The sequence below is a fragment of the Myripristis murdjan genome, chromosome 8 (assembly GCF_902150065.1).
Source record: "Myripristis murdjan chromosome 8, fMyrMur1.1, whole genome shotgun sequence".
Lineage (NCBI taxonomy): Eukaryota > Metazoa > Chordata > Actinopteri > Holocentriformes > Holocentridae > Myripristis > Myripristis murdjan.
In genome coordinates, this window is record NC_043987.1 from 31409260 (window position 1) to 31426061 (window position 16802).

Sequence of the window (16802 nt, forward strand, 5' to 3'; positions counted from 1 at the left end):
TTCTGCCACACCACCTTCATCAGCCTCCAGAGAGAACGTAGTACGTCTGATGCGTTTTTATAAAGCCTGTATGGGACTCCAATGGGCCCAGGGGAGGATGCAGCTCTTGCCCAGCGCACTCCACTTGGGAGGGCTGAAGTCTAGCTGATGTTCTGGGGAATGTATTGGTGGCATATCAGGTGGAAGTGTGATCCGTTGGCACCACCAACTGTCAGTGTGGTTTTTTTTTAGGGGGGGCTTCGAGCTCTTTTCTTAAAGTTGCCAGTTTGCCACTTTTCTCCTTTGTGAAAAGACTCTTTACGAACTTGAAGGGGTCTTTGAAGAAGTTTGATCTCGTCTGCTCCTTCTTTCTAAGCCGCCTCCTCAGATTCTCAGCTCTCCTAAGGACTGACAGATGGTTCTTGATTTCTTTCTGCAGCAGGTTTATTCCCTCCTTCTCTTCCTCTGGGGCCTTCCTCCATTGTTTCTTCAGCTGTCTTCTCTCCTTGACCAGTCGCTCAATTTCGTGCTGTCTTCTGGACTTTGTTAACATGGTTGGTGTTTTCTTCCTCTTCTCTGCAGTTCCAAAGCGCTCAGCACCGTAGTTGTAAATCAGTTCTCCCATTCTCTCCAGCTTCTTAACTGCAGTTCCCTTCAGTTGTTCCAGGAGTTTGCTAATGTCTGTGTTGACTGATTCCCACTCCTTTCTCTCCCAGGATTTTGGCCACCTAATTAACGGCTTTCGCCCCTGCATCTTAGTCTCGGTTGCAGGCTATGGTAGGCTGGGCTCACGGGGCTCTGCTATGCTTGACTCCACCTCTTCCTCAGGGACAGGTGGGTTGATGTCCTGCAGACTTTGGTTTTCGTCCTGCTGCTGAATTTCACCCGACTGACTCGACTTGCTTTGTAAGAAGTAGTGGTTATTATTATTATTATTATTATAGGTCATGTTTTTAGTTTGTAGATGATAAATGTAAAAATCTCAACTTTGATTTTACTTTTCACTAAGAAATTCACAGGGTGAATCAGCTGTTTTGGCCTGTGTAGAAAAGTACATATTTGACGCTGATGGCAAGAATATTCATGTGTGGCTCCATATTCGTCTTAGGAAAATGGATGGGATTACTTGAATGAGTCAGTGCTGCTAATTTTTCAATAATTCACAATCTTCATATGTGGCATGATGATGCACATATCTTTGTAATGAAAATCTTTCAAGTAACATTGGTATTTATTGGTAAAGTTTGCCTAAAAGTCATGAATTAACCCAAAAGCTGTGTTCCACTAAGCATGCTTCTTACAGTCGTTAAAAATTGTAGGAATAGTTTTAAACTAAAAGGAGAAACTAAAAACTTCCATCAAATGGCCGAAGCTACATCTGCATCTTTATTCAAGCAGAGGAAAAGCTGAGTTTGCAAATAAACCTGCAATAAATGTCTTGAACTTTGGAGTTGTTCACTTTTTGCTATCTGTAAAATATGTAAATATCTAAAAGTAAAAATAATCATCTACCCGTCTATCTATCTATCTATCTATTGTACATTATCACAGCATGCCCTTGAAAGTGATCAAGCTTTTATAGCCTATTGCAGTTTTATACAACAATTTTGCTTATCAGCTGATGGTAGTATGTGACAACAGATTATGATTTATTAATTTATTTATTCAATAAATTTTCTGCTCCACCAACACAAATAGTTTCATTCGATTTCAAGCCACTGAGCTGAACACCAACATCCCAACCACCAGCCAGGTTGAGATGGTGATATTCTCGGGCAGGAAGGTATCACCTACGAAAACAGGTGCATTTATCATCATTGTCATACTCAATTCAGTTCAATTCAATTAAAACAACTTTATTTAACCCTGTAGGGCAACTCAGTTCCAGCCTACCAGTCACATACAGTTAGGTCCATAAGTATTTGGACAGTGACACAATATCCATAGTTTTGCCCTTGTACACCATGATAGTGGATTTGAAATGGAGTAATCAAGACTTTCAGCTTTGATTTAAGGGGTTGAACAAAAATATGGCATTAACTGTTTAGGAATTACAGCCACTTTTATTCACTGTCACCCCATTTTCAGAGGCTCAAATGCAATCAGACACTTGAATGAAAAGCAGTTTCATGTCCGGGTGTGGCCTTTTCTCTTAGTATTCAATGAAAAATTAAGAAAATAAAAGATTTGGACTTCATTCCAAGTGTATGCATTCGCATTTGGTAGCTGTTTATCAGAACTGTCAACGTGCGATCCAAAGAGGTGTCTATGCAGGCAAACTTTCAGACAGATAGAAACCAAGTTTTTCACTGGCCAATTTTAGGTCTTCGGCGGTGGGGGGTGCGGGGGTGCCTCCCCGGCCGAAAATTTTGAATATATGGAATTGAAATGCATCAATCTGGCGCACTCTTTGAGAGAAATCAAGAAGCTAGTATAACAATTTCAGAGTGTTTAACAAACTGCATTTTGATAAAAGGCAGTTAATTGGCAAACGCAGATATTGATTAACTGATTGATTATTTTCTCAAATGTCTCCACACACAAACATAAATGGCAAGATCTAAGATACTGACAAAATAAGTACAAACACAAACAGTAGCAGGAAATATTAATACAAAACGGCTGGACAATAAATGATTATCAAATCAAAATCACAACTTCTGTCAACTGCGCGGGGCGGCTGGGTGCTTGTGTGTGAAAAGCGAAGCGAACAGCAAGTGGAACGAAGGAGAGATGGGAAGGCAGCCAGCGCACGGCATAGCAGTATAAAAACGAACACAATAATTACACAAATACGTCTCTGATTAATGTTAGGGGATTTAGTCACTTGGGGGAGGTTGGAAAGTCGCTATGTTGCCATTGTATCACTGGTATTTGCGAGCGCTTGTGTTTTTCACGCAAGGCGATTCATACACTCCACCACCGCCTAGCCTACAGCGGATGTGTTACGGCTGAAACCCATCCTCTCAGCGTTCACGCAGAAACTATTCGCTGCAGTGACTGGTTAATTCCGTTGTCAGTATTTCATGACGTACGGCCCAGTACCCGCCTAACTCCCTCCGGACAATCCAAGTTAGCATCAACAACAGATTCCTAAAGGAGCCGCAGATTGAATATGTCGGTGTGCGTTTTTTTCCCCCTTTCCTCGTTCATTTGATCTAGGCGGTCGGTGAAAACGTCTAGGCGGTGCACCTAAGCAATTATAAGGCAGGAAAAACCCTGGAAACAGTCTACAGTCAAGAGACCTTTGTGAGAAAATCCAAAAATCCAAAAATGTACTTTTTGCATATATTTAAGTAATAAATCTTATACTTAAGGAGTAACTGCAGTATTCACACATTCTCTTTGTGTCTTAGTCTTTGTATTTCAGTTCACTAAAAACATCAAATGGCATGTTATGATTGTGGTCTCAGGGCTGTGCACCCTCCCGTTGTGTTTTCCTCGTCAGTACCACTTTGTGGCAGGACTGAAGACCTGGACTGACCCCAGAGCTCCTGCAGGCAGACGTACACAGACCTGGCCACTGTAGGCAGCGAGGAGGACGAGGCCGAGCTGACTGACACTCTGGGAGAACATTATGGGCCCTAAAGCAGTGCCAAGCGCAAAGATCAAAAGTAATGAAAACTTCCAAAGAGTTCTTCCAGTAGACACCAGCAACCCTGATCTTACTGTATGAGGAGAATATTTTGTCCACTAGAGATCGCTATGAAACATCAGAACAGTGATATGGATTGACAGTTCCAGCCAAAACACCCCACCATATCCAGTCTCATGTCACAATGTGGATATAATATTGATATATTGCCAAGAACTATGAGCCAGGAGTGTGCAGCTCCAAGATGAATGTAAGTGAAGCAAACAGAAAAGGTTTGAGCAGCAAAACAAACAAAAAAAAATTGCTGACCTCAGCGTTGCATGTTTGAATGATGGTGACCTCAAATATGTCTTTTTCGGACTAATGTTTTTTTTTGTTTTTGTTTTTTTAAATTGTCGTCATCGTGAAAATATCATCAAACTGAGACTTCTCCCAAGTTAAAAAAGAAAATTGATTTCGCCGGGGATTAAAACTGTTTTTCTTTTTTTTCAATTATTGTCACGTCAGAGTGGAGCAAGAACACCAGTTCAGTTTTTATTTGTGCAGGACAGGAACTGCTGGCTGGGTGGAGCGAGTACACCACTATCTGTATCTGTATGTGTTCAACCATCTACATTATCCGTATCCGCATCCGTACTGGGAGCGGGTGGGGCTGAAACTGGAAGTGGATGGGGCTTACACCGGAAGTTGGTGTGATTTGGCCGGAAATGGGTGGGGCTTAACCGGTATGTTATTTTAAGTCTGAAATTGATATGGGTTGATCAGAAGTTGCTATATTTATTGTTTATTAGAAAACTATTTACAGAACAGCCTCAGAATTTAGCTTGTACAATAGAACTATTTACAGAACACGTTTTTGTATAAACACACAACATGAATATTCTTAAGTGCATTAATGAATACAACACATGCAGTAGGCAATTATGAAGTATGAGAGAGTGTATCTATATCTATATCTATATCTATATATATATCTATATAGATAGATAGATAGATAGATAGATAAAGCTTAATTTGTAATATTTATACAACAACTATATTTATTTTTTATGAACTACAGTGAGAAAGTGTCAGACTCTCAGTGCATGCAGCCAAAATAAACTAAAAATAATAATGTATTTTGTGCGTTCAGCTAATGTATGTGTGTAAGTGGTGTGTGTTCCCTTGCGAAACAAAAATATATTGCAGTATACTGGAAAATATCATGTGATATATTAGATAATACATTTCCATATATGGGAACTAGTCTTTATATTTTACAATATATTGAAATATATGCATAGACCATACATGTCTATATATTGATACATAAAAACGGCACTATATTTTTACATGCAATAGTTTGTCTTTATATGTTCAAATATACTGCAATATATGCATATACCATATATGTATATATATCGCAACATAATATATAAAAAAATATATTGGGATTTTTCTTAACATTGCATATTTTCCAATAAACAACCATAACATATGCATGGACCACACATGGCATATATTTAGGGTCCGGGCAGCTTAGGACACCGGACACTGTTGTATTCCCAGGTCTTCTTTCTTTCTTTCTTTCTTTCTTTCTTTCTTTCTTTCTTTCTTCTTCTTTCTTCTGAGGAAATCATACTTCCCATAGGTGAAAACTCACCAAACTTTGCACAAAGGTCCAGTCCCATGCCAGATTACCCCAGCTGCAAACTCAAGCCAGTAGTCCTGATGGTGGCGCTATCCCTTACGATACAAAAATATATTGCAGTATACTGGAAAATATCATGTGATATATTAGATAATACATTTCCATATATGGGAACTAGTCTTTATATTTTACAATATATTGAAATATATGCATAGACCATACATGTCTATATATTGATACATATAAAAAAATATATTGCAATCAAGACCAAAAACGGCACTATATTTTTACATGCAATAGTTTGTCTTTATATGTTCACATATACTGCAATATATGCATATACCATATATGTATATATATCGCAACATAATATATAAAAGAATATATTGGGATTTTTCTTAACATTGCATATTTTCCAATAAACAACCATAACATATGCATGGACCACGCATGGCATATATTTAGGGTCCGGGCAGCTTAGGACACCGGACACTATTGTATTCCCAGGTCTTCTTTCTTTCTTTCTTTCTTCTTCTTTCTTCCAAGGAAATCATACTTCCCATGGGTGAAAACTGACCAAACTTTGCACAAAGGTCCAGTCCCATGCCAGATTACCTCAGCTGCAAACTCAAGCCAGTAGTCCTGATGGTGGCGCTATAGCAAGCCTCTAAAGTTCAAAACTTTGAAAATTCATAACAAATCAACCATATGTGCTACAGCTTCATAACTTTCATCAAACTGTAGCCTCAATATAGAAGAAACTTTTGTACATTTAAACCTATTGAAAATTATGAAGCCATCACTCTGTTTTTTTTTTTCAAAAACTGTAAAACTTCTTAAACCTATCTCCTCCCACAATTTTTGCTCAAATGTCACCAAACCTGCTACAGAGCATCTTCAGACTGTCCTACACAAACAATGTTCACAGATTTTTGATTTATCAAAAATTAAGCCTACAGTGCATCAAAATGTTTTACTGGAAACGTTACTGTAAACATATACCTGCAAAGTCTTGCTAAATAAATCTTCAATGTTCATGAAAAAAATGAAAAAATTCTGGAGTCAGGGTCGATGATGTGTGGCAAATTTTAGAATTGTATCTCAAAAACTGAATTTTTGACAGCATTTTGAATTTTGCTCTCATGTGAACCATTGGAGTCAATGTAAAAATTGCATTTTTAAACATAAATTTTTCACTTATGGAGCCAATCAATCATTGTTAAAAACAAATTAACATCATCTCCCTGTCTAGATCAGTGTTTCTCAAATGGGGGTACGCGTACGCCTGGGGTAGGCTACTTAGAGGAACTCCAGGGGGTACTTGAGATTTTTTAAAATTATAACACGAGACTACGTTGCGTAGATCCGACCGAGCAATCTGTCAAATGTCTACAAGACTACCTGACAAACACCAGGCAAACAGCTGATTTCTCAACTTAAGTAAACAAGAGCTAAACAAGATCCTCCGTGAATTTTAATTTCTATAATTAAGTCCCTCAGTGGAGTCAGCACCACGGACAGTAGGCTACCTGTAAGATTTTCCACGGAGATGTGCGGCTATATATTGTTATCAATTATTAATTAGCCTATTAATCGTTATTCATTTGTTTAGTCTTTATGAGTTTCCTGGGCCATTTATTGAATTAATTTGTCAGTTTGTTTGCGTCTGTACATTGAAATTAACTTTTAATTAATCAACACATCTGTGAAAACTGTTGTCTTGATTTCAGAGGTAAATTGATAACAGCCTGAAAAAGTGATTATATAACTATGTTCAGCCTTAATGTGGCTGCTTACTGTCCTTACTTTTGCTGCATAGCCACATTAATCGGAGCTGATGTTAAATTGGAATGACACACCCCCAGCTGAAATGAAACATGTGCCAGTTAAAAATGACTGAGAAGTCGGTAGAAGTATAATTATCAGTCCATGAAAAAAAATTTTTTTTTTTTCCAGCAGATATTCTAGTTACAACATGATTGAGCAAGCAGAGCAATTTTATTTTGCTATGTTTGGTATCTATTCAGTTAAGGAAAACACGATGTAACCAGTGGCTTAGTCAAATTGTCAAGCTGCTATTGAGCTGCTACTTGCCAATTAGCTCAGAGAGGTAAGTGACTGTCTTTGGCTCCAGAGGTTGCAGGTTCAAACCTCGACTGGTGCAGAATCCACATTGTAATGTGAACATCTTAATCATGTGCTCGTGAGTGTGACTGATCACTGAGCAGCATCTTCCTAAAAATGCCTGGACCCCACCCATCGCTGCGCAGCAGCTGTAATTTTACGTATATTTCCAATACATGTTCCCATATAATTGGAATGTCATAGATCATGTATTTATAAATATATTAACCCAGTGTTCATCACATAAATGTAAATACATTATGGAGGACTTTTATACATATAAAAGTCAATATATGAACACATATATTATATATTTATTGCAATATATGACAAATATATGAAATGCGCAATTGTTGCTGTATTTTTCCATATATTAACATATATTGCAATATATTGATGCAATATATAAATATATGCCACATATATGATTCACCTATATATTACACCATTTATTTCTGAGACATTTTCAGATATATAATATATTTCTATACATTGTTGTTTGCATATTAAATGTAATATATTCTAATACATAACAATACATTGCATTTCATATATTGGTAAATATATTTTCCTTCCGTAAGGGTTAAGACTCTGTACCGCGTCCGGTATGAGCAAAGTTTTCAAACTGACTTTATATCAAAAACCAGCCACCAAAAAAAAAAAAAAAAGCGGTGTGTTGGCAGTGAGAGACACGACGCCAGTCGCATTCAGCCCCAACCCCCAACCCCTAACCCTAACTCTGCTCAAAAGCAGCGCGTCTGCTATCAACCAAGTTCAGCAGAAACTCTACTGACTATCAGTGATTACAGACCGAGGGAAGAGCGAGCTGAAAAAACTTGACCGCTACTGAAGAGAGACGCGACGAGAGCTGTCACACCTGAGAGAGTGACAGCTGAGGTTGTCCCTGTGTGTGTGTGTGTGTGTGTGTGTGTGAGCTGGGCACACGGTGTAGGGGAGGGGCACTGTGTGCGACTGGCCTATCACACAACGTGGACACAGTCAGCTACCTAATGAAGAGTTTCATTCATCACGAGCACGGATATTGACTCATGTTACGCGGATCATACTCGTACTCGGCAACAGTGCTATATCCGTACCGGATACTCGTTTCAACCGAGTATCTGGCTCATCCCTAGTTAGCATATCACAATGCACGTGCACTTTACATAAGTCTTAACGCATCCTCAGGTTTGTGCTATCGTGTTGAATGTTGTTGAATGCTGTCGCTGAATGTTTTAATGTTTTATGTGGCCTGCACTTTAAAGCTAAGCCTTTTATTTCGTTGTACTCCTGTATAATGACAATAAAAATTCTCATCTTGATTCTGAGTGTTTGTGTTTGTCAGCTCCGTCAGAGACTGAAGGACCAGGGCCTGAGTGAAGGCGTGGAGCTGAGCTGGGTCACCCAGCCTGATGGAAAGGTCTTCCACAAGGAGGAAAGGAAGGATGAGAGCTGCAGCTGCACATGATGCCTTTGGTTTTCCTTTTTATATAATTTCACTTGAAGAAGTAGTTTTACTTTACAAGAAAAAAACACTGCAGTAATTATAAACATGTTTTTTTTTCTTTCAGAATTATATTTTCACAGAGGCCCAAAACCTTGAGGTTACTCCTTTTTTAACATTTTTTTTTCTTTTCCGAAAAAGTTCAATGTACTCACACAATGTAAAACAATCTTTTTTTCTTGATGGACAAGTTTGACCCTTCTAGTATTTACATGTGCAGTTTTTATCTTACCATCTGTGTGCCTTGTTTACCTGAAATGTCTGAGAAATCTGAAAGTAAAAATAAGTGTCATATATCAGTGAGTTTGGATCTATCTGTCCAGAAAACACCCACAGTTGTCATGTTGATCATGCAAGGAGCTCGTGATTTAGGGGAGGGAACTAGAAGGAGGATATCAAATAAAGGAGAAGCAGCAGAGCAGCAGCTGAGACCGGACATCAGAGATCTTCAACCTCAACAAGACAATCATGGCCAGCAAACTCTCTCAGCCTGGTGAGGATATTAAACTTTACTGTACTTTTGCTTAGGATGTCATTTGGGTTTGGCACAAATTTGTCCTTTTCTTAAGTCACAAAAAGATTTAGCTTCACCAGTAACTGCAACCATCAATTCTTGGTGTTACACCTTACACAGACAATGTTAAGTAAAGGCAATGATGGGAAGAGGGGAGGGGTTTATTATGGTACTAAATAAAAAATATGATGTTTCTGTCTCATCAGACCATTTTCAGTCTCACACCCAGTAACCCTAATACCACTATTTCTGTCGCAGTAGTTTGTGGTGAAGTTGCTTGAGTCGTGGAAAGGCCTGTGCAAGAATATCAGCAGGGCCGAGTCACTGCTCTATATCTCAACTGAAAACATGTTAACATTCTTGCTTGTTAAAAAAAAATGCTGTTCACTATTATTATTGTTATTATTATTATTAATAGTAGTAGGGTTATGTCTTCAAATGTTTTCTTCCGGTTAGGATCTCTCTTTAGTCGACGACTTAACTACCAAGTAACCTTATTAATATTGTGTCAGTCAGAAGCCGACTCAACATGACAGCGGCGTCTCGGACAGATCACACTGAACACTGCAACCCGACCCAGTGTGTGTCTCACACACACACACACACACACACACACACACACACACACACACACACACACACACAGATAAATTTTATTTTATTTTATATAGTGACCCTACTCTATATTTAGTACTTACATGTGGCTTTTATCACTTGAATACAGATTAATGCATATAATTCTCAATACAAATATATCATACATACACTAAAAACTGATGTAATAATGTGACTGATCACCCCAAACATCCCATATGGAGAGATATTAGCCAAGTTTTCCTTTCCAAAAACAGGAAATGCGTTTGCTGTATTTTTTATTTATTTATTTATTTTTTTTATTATTATTATTTATTCTTCTAATGGAATAAAAAAAAGTACCCAGACTTGCAGAAGAGCAGCAGTAATGTAAACACACTATTAATGTCTTGTTCCCCAGTCACACCTCTGAAATGTGGAGGACAAGAGAAAACGTTTGGAGGTAGTACTTGCAGCGTTACAATCTGCCTCAGGCTGTGAGATTATACCACATTTGTGGTTTTGCATGAATTAAAAGACAGTGTTGGCAGGTTGATGATGCATATTTGAATGTGGATGTCAAGCCTGAGGCAGTTCTTACCACATCTTACCACAGGCTCTGTGCAGGAAAGGACAGAGCCGACTGTACTTCTTCAGGAGGCTGACGTCCTTCAACATCTGCAAAAAACTGCTGCTGATGTTCTACCAGTCTGTTGTGGCGAGCGCCCTCTTCTATGCGGTGGTGTGCTGGGGAGGCAGCATCAAGAAGAGGGACGCCTCACGACTGGACAAACTGGTGAGGAAAGCGGGCTCTGTTGTGGGCACACAACTTGAGAGCCTGACATCTGTGGCAGAGCAACGGGCGCTGAGCAGGCTCCTGTCAATCATGAACAATCCACTGCATCCACTGCACAGCGCCACCACCAGGCAGAGGAGCAGCTTCAGTGACAGGCTACTGTCACTGTCCTGCTCCACCGACAGACTGAGGAAATCATTCCTCCCCCACGCCATGCGGCTTTTTAACTCCACCCGGAGGAAATAACTCATTATACACACTCTGCATTACTGGTAAATAACACGTAAAGACTGGAGGGGAAGGGGTGATTCCATGAGGCTGGATCAAGTCTGACAGTTCCTGAATTCCCAGTACCGGGCGTCAGGTTCTGTCGACGGTCTTGGTCTCATGGTTTCACACTAACTCTGAACCTCAGTCGGAGCGTGTGTTCTTCAGGTTAGGTTATTTTCCACTGCTGTTTAATTGTTATTACTTCTGTTTAACTGTTAATACTTCTGTTGAAATTGTTCATATTCCAATCTTTTTATAATCCTTGTTTATAGTGTTTATATTGCTTACTGCTGTTTATCATGTGTATACTGTATATTTCTTCTAAATTTGCACATTGACCTACCTCTATGCACATTTTATACACCCATGCACACGGTTTTTTCTGTTTTTTTTGTTGCACATTGCTTTTTGCACACTGGGTTGTACTTAGGTTATTCTGTTGTACTCAGATCTTATTCTGTTGTACTTAGATCTTATTCTTTATTTCTGTTTCTTTTATTTACTTAATCTGTAATCTGTGGATACTGCTGAAAAAAATGTGAATTTCCTGCAGGATGAATAAAGTATCTATCTATCTATCTATCTATCTATCTATCTATCTATCAATAATGTCCTTGTAAAATTCTTCTACAGAACAACAAGAACTACGGATTGTGCTCACTGGGAAGACTGGAGTTGGGAAAAGTGCAACTGGAAACACCATCTTGAGGAGAAAAGCTTTTCCCTCTGTGCTGTCCTTTTCTGCAGTGACAGAAGTTACTAAAAAGGAAAAAGGAGAGTTTGATGGCCAGTCTCTGGCTGTTATTGATACTCCAGGTCTGTTTCCCTCCACAAATCCAAAGGGCCACTCTGATTGGTTTGACAAAACTAAACAAGATGAGGTGCTGAAAGAGGTCATAAGATGCATCTCACTTGCTGCTCCTGGTCCTCATGTGTTCCTGGTTGTGCTCCAGCTGGGCAGATTCACACCAGAAGAACAGAAAACAGTGGAAAACATTCAGGGAATCTTTGGCAAAAAGGCAGAAGGTTACACTATGGTCCTGTTCACCCATGGAGATGATCTGGAAGCTGAAGGAGGCTCTATAGAAGAAAAAACTGGTGAAAATCAAAATCTCAACCACTTCCTCCAGAAATGCCATGGAGGATTTCATGTTTTCAACAACAACAGCGAGGATCCATCTCAAGTTGCTGAGCTGCTGCAGAAGATAAAAAAAAATGGTACAGAGAAATGGAGGAAGCCACTACACCAATGAAATGCTCCAAGAGGCTGAGGCAGCCATGAGAGAAGAAATGATAAGAGTTACGAAAAATTACCCCAATCTGACACTCAAAGAAGTAAGAAAAAAGGCTGAGGAAAACTATTCCTTCATTAAGAAGTGGATTCCATCTGCGCTAGGTGCAGCTGGCATGGGAGCTGCAGCGGGAGCAGCTATTGCTGGTCCAGTGGGAGGTGTAGTGGGAAGTGCAGCAGGGGCAGCACTACCCACTACACTGCATCATACAGTGCATTGTAAATATATCCAGTGTCATGCGTTGCAAATTAGGCCAATATTTGAAAATGAAGAAATACAGGAAAATCATTGCTGAAAATGTGATATTTGTGTTATGACATTATGATATGGGCATTTTCATATTAAAAAAATAATAATTAATAATGATAACTGACAGTTTGTTCATACATAGAGCAGTTTGGGTGGTGTTTTGATGTACTTTTCACAAATATACATTTGGCAAATGGATCTGTTTAGTGATTCCTTTTTTAAATCATGTCTATCATCACAAGGAAATCACCTGGTAATGATGGACTATTCATGACTAATGGATTATTTTAAATATGTAAAATTACATGCTTGCTGTATAATGTATGTTGGAAACAACTGTCACTCCTCAAGGAGGTGTGTATGATGGACTCTCTCATGCGATCTGTAAGATTTTTTTCAGCCTGTTGACTTCAACAACATTGACATCACAGTCCATGGAAATTATAATAAACCTGTTTGGCATTTAGATGATATATTATCATTACATAGGATATATGATTGATGATATTTATGATATTTAACTCTTTCTTCTGAAATCTCCTGGAAGCTTTGTATGACTGGAATTAAATTTTCACAGATAAAATCATTTCAGTGGCAAAACAAGTAAATCTGATTGGGTGGTGGGAAAATTTTGATTTATGTATTCCAATGTATTCAGTGTACTCTTGTGATCACTGTATTAATAAATACTATATTTCAATAGATAATGTGTGCCATGCCCATTATTGTACAATACACAATTTATGGGATCAAAATGCACTTTAGAATATTTTTCTAACAATGACTGTTTCCTTCACTTGTCAGTTTACTGTCACAAACTCATTTCCATATAAACTGTCTTGTTTTCAGGCTCTGGCCTCAGCTCTGCCCTGAGGGTGGTGCTGGTTGGTCAGGAAAGAGTGGGGAAGAGCGCAGCAGGAAACACCATCCTGGGAAGGGAGGAGTTTGTCTCTGGTTTGAGTTTCAAAGAGCTGACGCTGAAAAGTGAGAGGAGAGGAGGGGATGTGTTGGGCCGCAGAGTCACCGTGGTTGACACCCCTGGGCTCTTCAGTAGCCAGCTCTCTGAAGAGTAAGTGAAGGCCCAGCTGGAAGAAGCCCTGCAGCTGAGCGCTCCGGGTCCCCACGCTTTCCTCCTTACCCTGCAGCTCGGACGTTTCACCCAGCAAGAGCAGAAAGGCCTTGAGACCCTGGAGAAGATGCTGTGTCCTGCAGTCAGAAGTCACACCATCGTGCTCTTCACGTACGGAGACAGACTGGGAGACACCGACATAGATCAGTTTGTTAGAGAGGATGAAAACCTGCAGACGCTGGTTCAGAAATGTGACAGCCGATATCATGTGTTGGACAACAAAGTGTCAGGAAACACTGATCAGGTCAGAGAGCTGCTGAACAAAATAGAGTCCATCAGTCAGGGAGGAAACTTGTGTTATGTAAGAAGCGGTCTCTGGTCAAAGGTGTCTGCACTGATCTCCAGGGTGAATCGGTTGTTTTGGGCTGTGCAGAAAAGTAAACATTTGAAGTTGGTGGCAGGAATATTCATGTTTGGCTTCATATTCGTCTTAGGAAGATGGATGGGACTGCTTGAATGAGTCCGTGCGGCTAATAGTTAAGGGTTGATAGAATAAATTACTTACACATCTTTCAATAATTCACAATTTTCATATGTGGCATGATGACACGCATCACTTTGTAATGAAAATCTTTCAAGTAACATTGGTAAAGTTTGCCTAAAAGTCATAAATGAACCCAAAAGCTGTGTTCCACTAAGCACGCTTCTTACAGTCGTTAAAGATTGTAGGAATAGTTTTAAACTGAAAGGAGAAACTCAAAACTTCATTAAATGGCCGAAGCTACATCTGCATCTTTATTCAAGCAGAGGAAAAGTTGAGTTTGCAAATAAACCTGCAATAAATGTCTTGAACTTTGGAGTTGTTCACTTTTTGTTATCTGTAAAATATGTAACTATCTAAAGGTAAGAGTAATCATCTACCAGTCTATCTATCTATCTATCTATTTTACATTATCACAGCATGCCCACAGCCTATTGCAGTTTTATACAACAATTTTGTTTATCAGTTGATGGTAGTATTTGACAACAGATTTTGATTAATTAATTAATTTATTTATTGAATAAATTTTCTGCTCCACCAACACAAATAGTTTTATTCGATTCCAAGCCACTGAGCTGAACACCAACATCCCAACCACCAGCCAGGTTGAGATGGTGATATTCTCAGACAGGTGCATTTATCATCATGGTCGTATTCAATTCAGAGCATCTTTTTTGCATGTTTCATATTTAAGTAATAATTCTTATACTTAAGGAGTAACTGCAGTTAGTCAGTATTCACACATTTTCTTTGTGTCTTAGTCTTTGTATTTGAGTTCACTAAAAACATCAGATGACATGTTTTGATTGTGGTCTCAGGGCTGTGCACCCTCCCGTTGTGTTTTCCTCGTCGGTATCACTTTGTGGCAGGACTGAAGACCTGGACTGACCCCAGAGCTCCTGCAGGCAGACGTACACAGACCTGGCCACTGTGGGCAGTGAGGAGGACGAGGCCGAGCTGACTGACACTCTGGGAGAACATTATGGGCCCTAAAGCAGTGCCGAGCGCAAAGATCAAAACTAAAGAAAACTTCCAAAGAGTTCTTCCAGTAGACACCAACAACCCTGATCTTACTGTATGAAGAGAATGTTTTGTCCACTAGAGGTCGCTATGCGGCTCCAGAACAGTGATATGGATTGACAGTTCCAGCCAAAACACCCCACCATATCCAGTCTCATGTCACAATATGGATATAATATTGATATATTGCCAAGAACTATGAGTCAGGAGTGTGCAGCTCCAAGATGAATGTAAGTGAAGCATCGCAAGCAAACAGAAGGTTTGGAGCAGCAACACACACACACAAAAAAAAGGTTTGCAAGATGCACAACAACACAACTTTGTTAACACACACATCTTTTCCAGCCACCTTAATTTCTAACTGGTGGAACTACTTTGTTTTTGTGTCACGACGCAACGGCCTGACCTCAGTGCTGCATGTTTGAGTGATGGTGACCTCAAATATGTCTTTTGACTAATGTTTTTTTTTTTTTTTTTTCAATTGTCATCATCGTGAAAACATCATCAAACAGGGACTTCTCCCAAGTAAAAAAGAAAAGTGATTTGGCCGGGGATTAAAACTGTTTTTCATTTTTTTTCAATTATTGTCACGTCAGAGTGGAGCAATTTAATCAGAACACCAGTTCAGTTTTTATTTGTGCAGGACAGGAACTGCTGGCTGGGAGGAGCGAGTACACCACTATCTGTATCTGTATCTGTTCAACCATCTACATTATCCGTATCTGCATCCGTACTGGGAGCGGGTGGGGCTTAAACTGGAAGTGGGTGGGGCTTACACCAGAAGTTGGAGTGACTTGGCCGGAAATGGGTGGGGCTTAACCGGTATGTTATTTTAAGTCTGAAATTGATACGGGTTGATCAGAAGTTGCTATATTTATTGTTTATTAGAAAACTATTTACAGAACAGCCTCAGAATTTAGCTTGTACAATAGAACTATTTACAGAACACGTTTTTGTATAAACACACAACATGAATATTCTTAAGTGCATCAATGAATACAACACATGCAGTAGGCAATTATGAAGTACGAGAGAGATATATCTTTATCTATCTATCTATCTATCTATCTATATAGACAGATAGATAGATAAAGCTTAATTTGTAATATTTATACAACAACTATATTTATTTTTTATGAACTACAGTGAGAAAGTGTCAGACACTAAGTGCATGCAGCCAAAATAAACAAAAAATAATAATGTACTTTGTGCGTTCAGCTAATGTGTGTGTAAGTGGTGTGTGTTAAGACTGACTCTGTGCCGCGTCCGGTATGAGCAAAGTTTTCCAACTGACTTTATATCAAAAACCAGCCACCAAAAAAAAAAAAAAAAAAAATTAAAGCTGCAAGCAGCATTGGACAGGCCCTCGCACCCGTGCCCCGCGTCCCCCTCGTGCCCGTCAGGAACGGTCCATTTTTTCCAGTGTTTTAAGTTGATGTAGTTTGAGAGCTGTTTCTGCTCCCTCTGAGGTCTCTCAGTGGGTCTGTGTGTGTGGGGGGAGGGGCTGGCAGCTGGAGTGTGTCAATAGACAGAGGGCCCTATCTTGTGCCACCCGCTATCCGCTGCCACTACCCGCGACCCGCAAATTGCGGATTTAGGAACTTCCGTTATCCCTAAACGGTATCTTGCGCCCACGCTACCCGCTA

General features: G+C 39.5%; 1 protein-coding gene across 1 annotated transcript in view; it reads left to right on the forward strand.

Annotated features, from left to right (window-relative positions):
• Positions 1 to 15129, forward strand: part of LOC115363691 (GTPase IMAP family member 4-like) — a 55002-nt gene extending 39873 nt beyond the window's left edge. The window contains exons 3-4 of the mRNA XM_030057969.1: positions 13900 to 13956; positions 15031 to 15129. Coding sequence (XP_029913829.1) covers positions 13900 to 13956; positions 15031 to 15129 — 156 coding nt within the window. The remainder of the gene's footprint in view (positions 1 to 13899; positions 13957 to 15030) is intronic.
• Positions 15130 to 16802: the final 1673 nt, after the last annotated feature.